Genomic DNA, 15,446 nt, shown 5'->3' with positions numbered 1-15,446 from the left:
GGGGTGAGTATTAGAGGGGGTATTAGAGGGGTGAGTGGGTATTAGAGGAGGTGAGTATGTATTAGAGGGGTAAGTGGGTATTAGAGGAGGTGAGTATGTATTAGAGGGGTGAGTGGGTATTAGAGGAGGTAAGTATTAGAGGGGTGAGTGTGCATTAGAGGGGATATTAGAGGGGTGAGTGGGTATTAGAGGGGGTATTAGAGGAGGTGAGTGTGTATTAGAGGGGGTATTAGAGGAGGTGAGTGTGTATTAGAGGGAGTATTAGAGGAGGGGAGTGTGTATTAGAGGGGGTATTAGAGGGGTGAGTGGGTATTAGAGGAGGTAATTATTAGAGGGGTGAGTGTGCATTAGAGGGGATATTAGAGGAGGTGAGTGTGTATTAGAGGGGGTATTAGAGGAGGGGAGTGTGTATTAGAGGGGGTATTAGAGGAGGGGAGTGTGTATTAGAAGGGGTATTAGAGGAGGGAAGTGTGTATTAGAGGGGGTATTAGAGGAGGGGAGTGTGTATTAGAAGGGGTAAGTATTAGAGGGGTGAGTGTGTATTAGAGGGGGTAAGTATTAGAGGGGTGAGTGTGTATAGGGGAGGTTAGTGTGTATTGGGGGGCGGTAATGAGTTTGGGAATGTGTGTCATAGCAGGACCGGGGGTAGCCTGTGTTATAGATGGAGGAGCGGGGAGTGGGTATTACAGGAGGAGGAGGGCCCGGCACTGCCACTCAGCCTTCTCCTCGGCGTTCTGTCGGTGTGAGGGGATTACAGGCGGCTGGTGTCAGGAGTGGAGGGGTTAATGGTCGGTGTGTGTGCAGGGACGGGGCGGGGCCTGTGTCGGTAAGGTGTGCCGTTGTGAGGAGCTCCGCTCACACTGAGGTGAGGACACACCGGGGGAAGATCCGGCAAAGTTTTGTGGAGTGAGGAGTAGAGCCGGGCCCAGGATGCTGGTGAAGGAATACCGGATCTGTATGCCGCTAACAGTGGACGAGGTGAGACCCGCCGTGTATGTCCGTTTGAGGCTCGGCGTACAGCCCGACCGGCTATGTGTGTGTAAACCCCGTCCATTGCCGGTATAGAATGGGGGGCTGTGTGAGAGATGAGGGTCCTCCGCTCTGCTCCTCCATGGAGCCCCTGTGTGCTTATGTAGCTAGAGGAGGACTCCGTACAGTGCTATGACTGTGTGTACCCATCTTCCGTGCCCCGTGTATAGGTGGCTCTTCCGTGCCCCGTGTATAGGTGGCTCTTCCGTGCCCCGTGTATAGGTGGCTCTTTCGTGCCCCGTGTATAGGTGGCTCTTCCGTGCCCCGGGTATAGCTGGCTCTTCCGCGCCCCGTGTATAGGTGGCTCTTCCGCGCCCCGGGCATAGGTGGCTCTTCCGCGCCCCGGGCATAGGTGGCTCTTCCGCGCCCCGGGCATAGGTGGCTCTTCCGCGCCCCGGGCATAGGTGGCTCTTCCGCGCCCCGGGCATGGACGGCTCTTCCGCGCCCCGGGCATGGACGGCTCTTCCGCGCCCCGGGCATGGACGGCTCTTCCGCGCCCCGGGCATGGACGGCTCTTCCGCGCCCCGGGCATGGACGGCTCTTCCGCGCCCCGGGCATGGACGGCTCTTCCGCGCCCCGGGCATGGACGGCTCTTCCGCGCCCCGGGCATGGACGGCTCTTCCGCGCCCCGGGCATGGACGGCTCTTCCGCGCCCCGGGCATGGACGGCTCTTCCGCGCCCCGGGCATGGACGGCTCTTCCGCGCCCCGGGCATGGACGGCTCCCCCGCGCCCCATGGTGGTGGGAAGCGGCTCCCCCGCGCCCCATGGTGGTGGGAAGTGGCTCCCCCCCACACACACACACACACTCACTGGTCCCACAACAAGCCTCTTGCTACGAAGGGACTCATGTTTTCTCACTCCTGATCCGACTGTGTGTCCATTGCCACACAGAGAACAGATCAGTCCTGCTCCCTCCTCGCTGGATGTTTGACAGCAGCAGGAGCTAATGAGGAGTGAGAGAGCCGGTGCTCTCATGCACATCTCTGGATCAAGATGGGGATTGGGTAAGAAAAAAGGGAGGGCTGGGGGGGTTGCTTTTTTTTTTTTTTTTTTTTTACCTTGATGCATGAAGGTAAAAAGCCTTCAGCCTTTACAACCACTTTAATGTGCCTTACTGTATTGCAGTGGATTGAAGGAGCCCTTCCTCATGTCCATTTACAATTCAATCTGCCTCAGAGTGTGATAGTCTTGATCAGATCTAAAATAGTAATTTTCATTTTTAAAGCTGTATATTGTAAATAAAATAAAGGGGGTGGGGGAATGTGGCACCAAACACATTCCCTGTAATGATGTGCATCCAATTCATTCTCCTTGGCATTGCCCATAACAGGGATCTCCAGAAAGCTTTCTATGAAAGGAAGAGGAATGGATGAATGATAGGATCTCTCCTACCCAATAACAGGAGGTGTTGCATTGTGGGACAATAATAGTATGAGTTCTGTTAATGGTGGAGGGCAGGTGAGCAGCAAAAGTCCTTCACAATTCATTTACTGCTGTTAACCCCTACAGCACCAGAAGTGCATCTAGGAGAGTAAACAAATGATTTTACATGAAGGTATGGGTAACAGTTTGATGCTGTCTTCCCACCCCCACCCTAGAATAAAACTGTTAAACTTCAGCTTTACATTTTACATAATAGGATACAAGTGAAGATATTGGTACAGTGTGTGTGTGTTGGTTATATTCAGGCTACAGAGGCTAGACTCAGGCTATGCCATTAACATATACAGTATCTCACAGAAGTGAGTACACCCCTCACATTTTTGTAAATATTTTATTCTATCTTTTCATGTGAAAACACTGAAGAAATGACACTTTGCTACACTGAAAGTAGTGAGTGTACAGCTTGTATAACAGTGTAAATTTGCTGTCCCCTCAAAATAACTCAACACTCAGCCATTAATGTCTAAACCGCTGGCAACAAAAGTGAGTACACCCCAAGTGAAAATGTCCAAATTGGGCCCAAAGTGTCAATATTTTGTGTGGCCACCATTATTTTCCAGCACTGCCTTAACCCTGTTGGGCATGGACTTCACCAGAGCTTCACAGGTTGCCACTGGAGTCCTCTTCCACTCCTCCATGACGACATCACGGAGCTGGTGGATGTTAGAGACCTTGCGCTTATCCACTTTCCGTTTGAGGATGTCCCACAGATGCTCAATAGGGTTTAGGTCTGGAGACCTGCTTGGCCAGTCCATCACCTTTACCCTCAGCTTCTTTAGCAAGGCAGTGGTGGTCTTGGAGGTGTTTGGGGTCGTTATCATGTTGGAATACTGCCCTGCGGCCCAGTCTCTGCTCTGCTTCAGTATGTCACAGTACATGTTGGCATTCATTGTTCCCTCAATGAACTGTAGCTCCCCAGTGCTGGCAGCACTCATGCAGCCCCAGACAATGACACTCCCACCACCATGCTTGACTGTAGGCAAGACACAATTGTCTTTGTACTCCTCACCTGGTTGCCCCCACACACGCTTGACTCCATCAGAACCAAATACGTTCATCTTGGTCTCATCAGACCACAGGACATGGTTCCAGTAATCCATGTCCTTAGTCTGTTTGTCTTCATCAAATTGTTTGCGGGCTTTCTTGTGCATCATCCTTAGAAGAGGTTTCCTTCTGGGACGACAGCCATGCAGACCAATTTGATGCAGTGTGTGGCGTATGGTCTGGGCACTGAAAGGATGACCCCTTCAACCTCTGCAGCAATGGTGGAAGCATTCATATGTCTATTTCCTAAAGACAACCTCTGGATATGTTGCTGAGCACATGCACTCAACTTCTTTGGTCAACCATGGCGAGGCCTGTTCTGAGTGGAACCTCTCCTGTTAAACTCTTGTATGGTTTTGGCCACTGTGCTGCAGCTTAGTTTCAGGGTCTTGGCAATATTCTTATAGCCTAGGCCATCTTTATGTAGAACAGGGGTGTCAAACTGGCGAAACTACAAGTCCCATCATACCTCGGCCTTTGGGAGTCATGCTTGTAATTTTCAGCCTTGCAATACCTCATGGGACTTGTAGTTTGGCAATATCTGGAGGGTTGCCAGTTTGACACCCATGATGTAGAGCAACAATTCTTTTTTTCAGATCCTTAAAGTTCTTTGCCATGAGATGCCATGTTGAACTTCCAGTGACCAGTATGAGAGAGTGAGAGCGATAACACCAAGTTTAACATACCTGCTCCGTGTTCACATCTGAGACCTTGTAACATGAGTCACATGACACCGGGGAGGGAAATTGGCTAATTGCGCCCAATTTGGACATTTTCACTTAGGGGTGTACTCACTTTTGTTGCCAGCGGTTTAGACATTAATGGCTGTGTACTGAGTTATTTTGAGGGAACAGCAAATTTACACTGTTATACAAGCTGTACACTCACTACGTCACATTGTAGCAAAGTGTCATTTCTTCAGTGTTGTCACATGAGAAGATGGAATCAAATATTTACAAAAATGTGAGGGGTGTACTCACTTCTGTGAGATACTGTACAATTAAATAAAAATATAACATTTACTGGAAGATAAACTACTTTACATCTAATGTTGATGAAAAATGTAGCATTTATTCATGTGATAAAATCTTTCCAACCTGACATCATCTTGCGGATACCTCAGCTGACCATACACCCGGCAATCTGAACTGTCACCCAGCTTCCTATTGGAAAAACAGCAACTTGGATCAAGATGAGATCCCACCAACTTCTCTGCTGAGACCTTGTGAAGAAGGAAACTGTTGGTGGTAGGTTACCTTGTTCCATGTGTTTGCATTGGTGATACAATAGCTGGTGCAGGCGGAATCGTTTAACAATGGCAGAAACTATTAGATTTCTCTCATTCATCCCGTTGGGGGAGCCTGAGGGACATGTTATGTGTGTATGGCCAGCCTTATCTCGGAGTATTGCTTTCCCCACTGTTGGGTTCTGTTTAGGGAAGCCATTCAGAAAATGAAAAGCTGTGGCATCAATGTGGATAGGTACTGGTGTATTTCTATTTTTTGCAGTGTATAATATAAAATGAAAACCTCATTAAACACTTATTTCTTGTGGTCTAGAAGTCAGGAGTACTCCAGGAGCAAAAACCCATGTATTGTGTGTAATGTGTATTTACAGGCACTCTGAAGTCTGAGGGATCTGAATACGCTAAAAAAAACTCACTTTCTTTGAGCGTTGGGCGGGTGTGTGAACAGGGACAATTAGAATGGGATTCTGCATGTTGAGAATTGTCAGGCATAGGGCATGGGGGCTGAGGGATTGCAGAGTTTTCCAGGATATCAGAAATTCCCTATATTATAACAACAAACACTCCTAATGCCCAAAAAGTGTTCATATCACATCCATGATTTTTTTTGTGAAATTGATAGTCTTCTGGCCCCATTAGCCTAGGTTCACACCTTAGCAGGTTTGCATGGGCACACCAGCCCCATTCATTTGAATGGGCTGCAGTGCCTGCATTTCCCACAGAAAAAAGGTGCATGCACCTTTTTCAAAATGTGGCTGCAGGGAAATGTCATGGTGCTTTTGCACCATGCGATTGCCCTGCGGTTCCTGCACCTGCAAGTGTGCTGCATTTTGAGATGTGTGGGGGTGCCATTCATTCTTTTTTATTTGTTTTTAAACAGCAGCCTGTTTTGACTGCAGGTTGTTGCAGGAATTGCTAGTGTGAACCAAGCCTTATTGCTGACCCTCTGCTGCACAACAAGTAGGCAAAGTGGGAATATCTGAGAAGAGTCAGTAGCCCCTCGCTTGCATTCTGTTTCCAGGTCATTGGAGCAATAGCTAACATGGCAGCCAGGCAACTAGCATTTTCTAATGGATAGGTTGGCATTGGTAGCCTTTCTCTCATGGTGATTTTCAGCAGCTTGAATCGCTTAATACTTCCCGTCCCTCAAACTGTCTGTTTTACTTGCACCTTCTACCTTCATTTTGACTCCAAATAATAGCTGGCACCATGATTTCTAATCATGTCTGTACCTGTCTCCAGAGGTATGCTGTCGCATGTTTCATAGCTGCAGCAAAATAGTGCGTGCAAATGAATCTGTACAGCAGCCATTCCTCTGAGTAATGTGCTGGATCTTCATTCAGGGCCAGCTTCTTCTGACTTACTGCTGAGCAGAATTAAAGCCCCCACTCAGATCATGTACTGATATGAACTGATCCCAGCAGAACCAGCACCACCAAGTGTGCGGGGCAAAGGCCAATGTGTGTGTGAAAAGGCTATATCAAAGCCAGGTATATAGGAAAGTGTGATATTTTAGTAATACTAAATAAAAAAAATATATAATATTTATATTGTAAACAAATCTCCATCCTAAACCTAGACACACAAATGTACATTTATTAAAAACCATTTAAAGGCAGCATGGCCCAATATCCAATAACCAGCCCACAATATGGCAAATATCAGCTAGTGCTCGGGGTCCTCGCTGTGTGCCCCATCCTGCCATGACCGGTGTCATTGAGATAATCTGTTCACTGCTGACCATCCAAACAAATAGATATAATATGTGTAATTGCATAATACTGATACATCTTATGTCTAGCAGAATCAATAGATATGAATTACTACAAAATCTGGTAGCAAGTAACATAAAGCTTTAACCCACATTAAGCTGTACATAATAGAAGCTGATGGTGCAATCCCTGGGTAGCTGAATGATCAGGGCTGTACTGCTCATAGTCAGTGCGGTCTGCACCAGTCCGGCCTTATCATTCAGTATTTTCAGTTATGTAATGCTCTTTGTGATGCATCTGCTAAACAAAACCTCAAGCAAACATGTGCATGAATGCACTTCTACAGCAGCTGTATGAAGACCTGTGGAGCCTATCACATCCAGGCAGAGTAGGTGTGCTGCTCAGGGTTGCCAGTCGGTTTGCAGCAATTGTTCTTCTAGGACAAGGTAGAGATTGAAAGTAAACACCTAACTAGTTGTCGTTGGCAAGAATCCTAATTTTTTGTTTCAGCTTCTATATACGTTCTTTCCCATACGTTTTTGCCATTTGGTTTGTTTCCAGGTTTTATACTTCACAACACACATTTTCATTGTGTTCTACAGCTACTGAGTTGTGTAAACCCAAGATTACATGATGTAAAATCTGACCATCAGGAAACATTGCAGCTGTTCTAAATAGAACTTGGCGCTCATGCACACGGACGTACTGGGGTTTATTTACTAAAGCTGGAGAGTCCAAAATCAGACTCCCTTCTGCATAGAAACCAATCAGCTTCTAACCTCAGCTTGTTCAATGAAGCTTTGGCAATGAAACCTGGAAGCTGATTGGTTTCTATGCAGAAGGGAGTCTGATTTTGGACTCTCCAGCTTTAGTAAATAAACCCCACTGTGTCTTCAAGTTTAATATCATCTGCACTTTCCTTCATCCAGGTTGCTGTATACAGATGTAAACTCAAGTGAATGGCTGAATGCAGCTGTAATCATGTAAAGGCTGATTGCTCCTGCATTAGAATCTACTTGCATGTACACATACAGCGTGTTCCTGCAGATCATGGCACTCATGTTTGGGGAAATACTCTGTAAAGGAATGCACAGGTAAATCCTCCAATACAGAAGCAATTGACATTTACACAAGTATGGCCACGTACAGACATTCACTTGTACTGGTGGCTGCAGATTTATAAGGCCATGCAACCTAAGCATCCGGATGTATAGGGCCTTAAGTTTAATCTGCTTTTATTTTGACTTTCCTGGTACTCCCAGCTCTCCTCCTCAACATTCTAATGACCTTTCTAAATGAAATCTTTGTTTTAATTTTGTACATTATTTCAGGTCCAGTGACATCGGCAATGAGTCTCTGCCCTTCTCTATGCAATGCAGGCAAAATGTGGCAGGGGGCGCTGGCTAGGTGCTGTACATGGCTTCCTGGAAACATGAAAGCTGAAAGAATGATTTGTATAGTTTTACATATATGTATACATCTTTTATGATCTGTAGCACTGGTATAAACGTTGGTTCATTTATATCTGTGTACTGCAGCGCAGCTGCTGTGCGTAGAAACAGTACATGGAGCCCTCTTTTTACTTGCGCTCCATTTGTAGAAAAATGCACGCGGTATGCATTTTTCTGTATCTCACTGCTTGGCAGCGTGAGCAGGGCACCTAGAAAACAGCTGTTTTCTGTGTGCATTTGGGGACGCCTGCATTTTACTAATGTAGAAAAACGCAGGTCTCTGCACAGGTTTGACCAGACCCCTATGAAGCAAAGACTGATCAGACATATAACAAATGTCATTTGGGCATGCAAGAGATTATCTTCTTTTCTAGTGGAATTTTCATACCAATGAAGTTGGTTCATCTTCTATGATTCATGCCCTTGCGGACTTTTCTTCATTCTCTTTTAGAACACTGCAAAAGCACTTGGCATTTTCACTAATCTTTTATTTGAGGGTCACATACCTTCACAGTGTAAAGAGAAAGTATGTTTACATCTTATATCTATCTGGCAGTGCTGGAAACATTAACCAGCCATCTATTGGTACTGCTATCATTTTTTTACACCCCCTGTTAATTGTCATCCAGGTTGAGTGCTCTGAGCTGGTTCACACTGGATTATTGGTTCTAAAACACAAAACTATACTGGTTTATACTAATAAAAGATAAAATAAATGACACCTTCAGTGTGTTCTTTATAACTAAATGTAGCATGGTGAATGTTGCATTTTACATGGTGCATAGAAACAGGAAACGTTATAGACAGTATTTAGCTGGAAAAAGAAACTTTGAAGGTGACTTGTCAAACAAGATATACTTGTTAACCTCCCTAGCGGCATGATTATTTCAGATTTTTGGTGCTGAAAGCGGTACCATTTTTTTGCATGGAAATATGTAGTTTTTTTTGTTGTAGGCCTGCAATTTAGGAATAACTCACTGAAATCTGTCCAAACAAGAGTCTAGTAAACATTCCGGATATGATAAAACTTGAAACACAAAATCATAAATTATAATTTAATAAATAATCATAAAAAATAATAATATAATAATAAATTTAATTAAATAATATAATCAAACCAAAAACACTGAAATTTGAAATATAGCGCCAAGTTCACACATCGCTGAGCAAAGTTGCAGAATCGTTTTCAGTGTCTGACAAATTTCCCCACAAATCATTATCACTCAATTCTGCAAGTGGTTCTGATTTACTATCGTTGTTGTTCTCTAGCTGGTCTAAAACCGCTTTTGACCTAAAGGGATGCTTTTTGGATGCCATGGACTTTTCTAAGTTTCCAGGCAGAAAGAACAGTCAAAATGCAGGCAGGGGACAGGACAAAGCAGTAGGGACAAAATGTATGTGAAATGTTTTGAAACAGCAATGTTTTACAATGTAATAATCCTTTTTTAAAAAATTTTAAATTTGCCGCCGGTTCCGGCGCCCGTACGTCCCGACATCACAGGGACCGGAACACAGAAGCCGGATGCCGGCATCGGCCAGAGGAGATTGCTGGGGACGCTGCAGGGGACGCATCGCGGGAGCGAAGGACAAGGTAAGCGCTGCAGGGACTCCCTGAGCAACGCTGCATGGTAAGCCCGAGTGTATCTCAGGGTTACCGCTTTTGGTACTGAAACTTTACCCCGAGCTACACGCGGTAATACCGCCAGGGAGGTTAAAGGATTCAAAATCAAAGTATATGGAAGGGGTTTGTCCAAACCATAGTGGTATGGAAGGCTTTCTCTGTGCAAGAAAATCATTGAACTCTCTTCCCCCTTTTTACCCATGTTCTGTTATGAAGCCATATCAATATGTACACAAGATATTACTTCATTTTGTTTTGTTTTTCCTGTATCCATGTACCACATCAGAAAACAAATCTTTATGCACTAAGATTTACCTTAATAGTGTTGGCCCCAGCTGTGTCACTTCTAGAACCAATTTTGCTGACAAGGTATCTGAGCTTCAAGGTTTGGACCTCCCTCTCCTCCTCTGATGGAAGCCCTGATGGGCCCTTTTTGTACTGTTGGGCCCCTGCAGGTAGATGGGCAGTTTTTTCATTCCTGGTTTTACTTCATCTTGCAGTAGCTGCCTCTATCTTCCTAGAGCTATATGCTTGCCAGTGTTTTGTTACCTCAGATGTTCCTAAAGAATTATGCTAGTTTGATGCTGATGCCACTGGTTCACCTAAAATGTCAAGGTCCTCTGTAGGCAAACAAAACCAGCAAGGGTTTTGCAATTGATATCCAATAAGGCATGTGAAGAGCACATACTACACTGCTCAAATAATTTAAGGGAACATTTTTTAATCAAAGTATAGCATCAAGTCAATTAAACTCCTGGGATATTGATCTAGTCAGTTAAGTAGCAGAGGGGGTTGTTAATTAGTTTCATCTGCTTTGGTGTTAATGAAATGAACAGGTGCACTAGATGGGCAACAATGAGACAACCCCCAAAACATGAATGGTTTTACTGGTGGGGGCCACTGACATTTTCCCTATTCCTCTTTTCTGACTGTTTTTCACCAATTTTGCCTTTGGCTAGGGTCAGTGTCACTATTGATAGCTTGAGGTGATACCTGGACCCTACAGAGGTTGCACAGGCAGCCCAACTGCTCCAGGATGGCACATCAATACGTGCCATTGCCAGAAGGTTTGCTGTGTCTCCCAGCACAGTCTCACGAGCATGAAGGAGATTCCAGGAGAAAGTCAGTTACTCTAGAACGAGACAGTGCTGTAGAAGGTCCTTAACCCATGAGCAGGACCAGTATCTGCTCCTTTGTGCAAGGTGGAACAGGATGAGCACTGCCAGAGCCCTACAAAATGACCTCCAGCAGGCCACTGGTGTGAATGTCTCTGACCAAACAATCAGAAACAGACTTCAGGAGGGTGGCCTGAGGGCCTGACATTCTCTAGTGGGCCCTGTGCTCATGGGCACCATAGAGCTCAACTGGCATTTGCCATTGAACTTTAGAATTGGCAAGTCCACCACTGGTACCCTGTGCTTTTTACAGATGAGAGCAGGTTCACCCTGAGCACATGTGACAGATGTGAAAGGGTCGGGAGAAGCCATGAGAATGTTGTGCTGCCTGTAACATTGTTCAGCATTACTTTTTTGGTGGTGGGTCAGTGATGGTCTGTGGAGGCATATCCATGGAGGGACGCACAGACCTCTACAGGCTAGACAATAGCACCCTGATTGCGGTTGGGTATGGGGATGAAATCCTTGGACCCATTGTCGGACCCTACGCTTGTGCAGTGGGTCCTGGGTTCCTTCTGGTGCAAGACAATGCCTGGCCTCATGTGGTGAGAGTATGCAGGCAGTTCCTGGAGGATGCAGGAATTGATACCATTGAATGGCCCCCAAACTTGTCTGACCTAAATCCAATAGAACACCTCTGGGATGTCATGTTTTGGTCCATCCGATGCTGCCAGGTTGCCCCTCAGACTGTCCAGGAGCTCAGTGATGCCTTGGTCTAGATCTGGGAGGAAATACTCCAGGACACCATCTGTCATCTCATTAGGAGCATTCCTTGACATTGTCAGGTATGCATACAAGCACGTGGGGGCCATACAAACTACTGAGCACCATTTTGAGTTGCTGCAATGAAATCTTACAAAAATGGACTAGCCTTCTTCTGCATCTTTTTTTTTTTTTTTTTTTTTTTTTTTTCCACTTTGATTTTTGGGGTGTCTTTGAATTCTGTCTTCCATAGGTTGATCATTTTCTGTTTCAATATTTTTATTAAAGTTTTTGTTTTAAGAATACAACAAGCTCAAGATACGCCCATGCAGCGGCAGAGCAGAATGATAACACATAAACAGATACATCTTGCTGTCTTGTATTAGCCAAATAATGAAATGTCCAATGACATCAAGGAGGGACGGCAAAAAGCCAAACCAAATAATAGCATCAGTAATCTAACATATTATCTGAAAAAGAAGAGGAAAGAAAAAAGGTTAGAAGAAAGAGAAAAAAGAAAATAAAACAAAAGGAATCAGAAAACATGGAGGAAAGGGAAACTCGAAGAATCATGGATCCAGGGCTAGCACAGGCAGCAACTATAAGGGGCCATAACTAGTAGGAGGCAGGGATGGCAAGGAATAGCGTATCCAAGGTTTCCAAACCTTAAGGAATCTTAGATGTGAATCATGACGAATGCTAGACATCTGCTCATTGAACAACATAGCATTTAGGTTGATCATTTTAATTTCCATCAAACAATGGGGCATCTTTACGTTCCTAACACATTGTCTAGTCCATATCAGTATTATAGATATCCAGCATGATATTTTTTTCCCATTGAGATCTGATGTGTTTTCAAAGTGTTCCTTTAATTTTTTTCATTTTGCTCTAGGAGGATGCATTACACCTGACCTCTGTCTGGACTGTGCTGATTGGCCCTGTGCTAATCTCTCACACATGCCACCACTGGCATTACAGCTCACATTTGATGCCTATACTAAACCATTGTTTTCCCAAAGCGTCTTCCAGGATGGCTACACGAGAGATACCGGCTCCGCCTTCTACAGGAAACACAATACTGACATAAGTTAAAAAGCCCCTCTCTCCCCTTCGCCCTCAGTAATTATTGTGGTTCTGACCCTCCAGGTGAACACAGCTAGTTCTTCTTTTTTTTTTTTTTTTTTTTTCCTCTTTCCTGTGTGGGTAATTGTGGTTACTTGATAGGGCCTTCTTTAAAAAAAAAAAAAAAAAAACTGGCAAAACATACTTGTGGGTTGGGCTTCAGGGAGTGCTTGAGCACTGAGAAGGTTTACGTTTGGTACCTGGATCTTGATCCTCTGTGGCTATGGACCAACTCCAGAAGCTCCTCTTTGGCACAAGGCATGTGTTTCCCTGTGGTCCGGATGGTAGTCAGTGGAGGAGGATAATGCTGCCGTAGTAGGGCTGAAGTCATGTTTGCCCTCCTTGGATACTTCCGGTTTCTCCATTGTAGTTTTGTTTCCCTTGCTGGCTGTCCTCACGTTTCTCTCCCGGGTCTCTCCAAGATGGCGGTGGTGCGTCACTTCCGGTGGTGGTGAGGAGGCCAGTTGAGTGTACCAGAATGGTGACACCGTTACTTCTGGTGCGTCACAATGACCCACTTCTGGCTGACGGGTATGGCAAGGTACTGTTTTTAAACCAAGGAGGCACTGCTTCTGGTTATAGAGGACCAGTTCTTCATGCAGGAGAGCCTTTCAAGATACTGCAAACGCAGCAACCGCCCCTATAGCTGCGCAAGTCACCTGAAACACCTGAGCATACAGGAGGGAGACATTGTGGAGCCAAGGCCAGACACCCCTAAGGTTAAGCCGGTCAGCCAGGTACCTACGCTGAAGGGTCCAAGCCCCCGGCTACTGAGGTAAGGGGTAGCTGGACCAGGGCTGGGGGGAAAAGTAGGGGGTGGGGATTACAGAAAGGGTTCTATTCATATTTTTATTTTCCAAGGAAGATCACAGATCCAGGAGGAGATGTGGGAGATATGGAGAAGACCTTTCTCTAGAGCGTAGGTTTCCATTTTTGGTTCTGAGGAAATCTTCTTTAAATGTCCTAAGTTAGATGCCCCTCTTTCTCAGGTCTCTAAAGATGTGGATTTGTCTTTTTAGAGGATGCCGGAGTCATTAAAGCTCAAATGGATAGAAATGGATTTAAACGCCTCATGTGCATGGAGCCTAAGTGGACTCTTAGGTTTAAATAAGAGTCTGGTGCGCTTAGTGGGAAGATCCCGGTATTGCTTGGACTTGTAGTTCTTGATGAGGATGGGTTCCTTATTTGCGGAGATGTTCAAGTTCAGCGGTCATAATATGTAGGAAGTGAAGAGAGGGACTAAATAGTGCAGTTCCATTTTTATTAAAATTATAAGGCAAAATAAGTACATTGCACTCACATGAGTAAAATTGATGCAAAGCATGTAACTGTCAAACCGGAAACTACGCACCACCGTGTGCTCCACCGTCCGCAAGTGACGTCACCACGGCTCTCAGCTGATGTGTTTCGCCCCTCCTACTGGGCGTCTTCAGAGGAGCCTCTGAAGGCAAACATCCATCTTTCTTCAGAATAACAAAAAGGTAATCTACAAAGTGTGTTAAAATTCTTGCAATGTGTATATAGATCGCCCAGAGTTAAGTAAGTGTGTGTTCTCTCAGCAAAAGTGGAGTTACGCTTTTAAGTAGCTCGTTGGAGATCAGGTTTTTCCCTCCACCCCGTACTAACTCTCTCTCCCTCTATTTTGCTTCCTATCCCTCTCTTCTCCTTGAAAGGTAAATTGTATGCAAGTGGTCACAGTATGGTCAGTGTGAACATTGTGTATATGTATATGTGTGTGTGTGTGTGTGTGTGTGTATATATAATATAAATACATTTTTATTTTATTTTCCTAGTGTTTGAAAACTTTCAGTAAATACTTATTAAAATACATAGCTCTGCAGAGCAGTAACACAAAGCACCATTTTACCTTGCTGTGTAGTCCAGTCCTTTTTTGAAGTCCTGTCTTGGAGTTGTATACTGTCTACATATGTGCACGTGTTTTGCTGTTTATATACTGTTTGCTTTGCAGCTTGCCTGCAGACTTGTAGGAATTACCAGATCTGTGTACTTGCATACATTAGATGTACTGAAAGCTACATGCATTCATCGGTTGTTTGTTTAGCAAATTGTAGCATGACTTTGAACAGTAATTTGCTATGTGCTGTAGTCTAGGTGCTACTGGGCTTTCTTCTGATAGTACAGTTACAGAAATGCTGTTCTCAGACTGCTTGACAGCAGCTAGAGAGCCACAGTTTACTTTTTATATCAGACTGCAGGAAAGTGAAACGGCACCTTAAAAAGTAGGTAGATACTTTATTTTATTTATTACAGGTACTTGTATAGCACCATCCATTTACTCAGTGATTTTATATATATATATATATATATATATATATTACATTGACATCAGTCCGTTACTCTCAAGGGGTGTACATTCTAAGGCAGGGATTCTCAAACGTTTTAAACGGTGCCAGTTCACTGACTTTCACACTGTTGGGGGGCCAGACTATATTTTGAAGAAAAAAAATTAACAAATTCCTATGCACACTGCACATATCATATTGTTTTGTTTTTTCACACTACAAATATTTAAAATGCACTGGATACTGTAACCCACTGTATCTGGTGCCTGGTGTGCTCTCCTATTGCTCCTCTGTCTGCAGCAGGTGAAATCAGGGTGCTTCCAGGATGCCGTTCACTGGGTCCTTGTGGCCGAGGACACAGCAAGCAGCCTAGCTGTTTGCTGGCCGGCGCCATGTTCTTCTTCTGTGTGGGGGTTTTTTGTTTTTTTCTGGAGGGGGGGCTTTTTTTCCTTCCGGCGTGCCGGGTAAATGTCTTTTGGCAGGTCGTAAATTGAGGACCCCTTGTCTAAGTGGCCTAAGGTCTTATTCATTAATTGGGCTGATGCATGTGTGTACTTGATGTGAACTTTAAAGGCCCATTCACGTTTATCTATA

The 15,446-nt window shown here is 44.8% G+C and overlaps 1 protein-coding gene across 1 annotated transcript in view; it reads left to right on the top strand.

Annotated features, from left to right (window-relative positions):
- Positions 1-732: 732 nt before the first annotated feature.
- LOC149451132 (cytoplasmic phosphatidylinositol transfer protein 1-like) overlaps positions 733-15,446 on the top strand; it is a 160,745-nt gene continuing 146,031 nt past the window's right edge. The window contains exon 1 of the mRNA XM_089690970.1: positions 733-978. Coding sequence (XP_089547096.1) covers positions 931-978 — 48 coding nt within the window. The 5' untranslated portion in view covers positions 733-930. The remainder of the gene's footprint in view (positions 979-15,446) is intronic.

Source organism: Staurois parvus, unplaced genomic scaffold (assembly GCF_062004578.1).
Source record: "Staurois parvus isolate SC_StPar_1 unplaced genomic scaffold, SC_StPar_1.0 ptg000548l, whole genome shotgun sequence".
In the NCBI taxonomy this organism is placed as follows: domain Eukaryota; kingdom Metazoa; phylum Chordata; class Amphibia; order Anura; family Ranidae; genus Staurois; species Staurois parvus.
The sequence above is the reverse complement of the archived record's forward strand: the minus strand, read 5'-3'. Positions and strand labels throughout refer to the sequence as shown.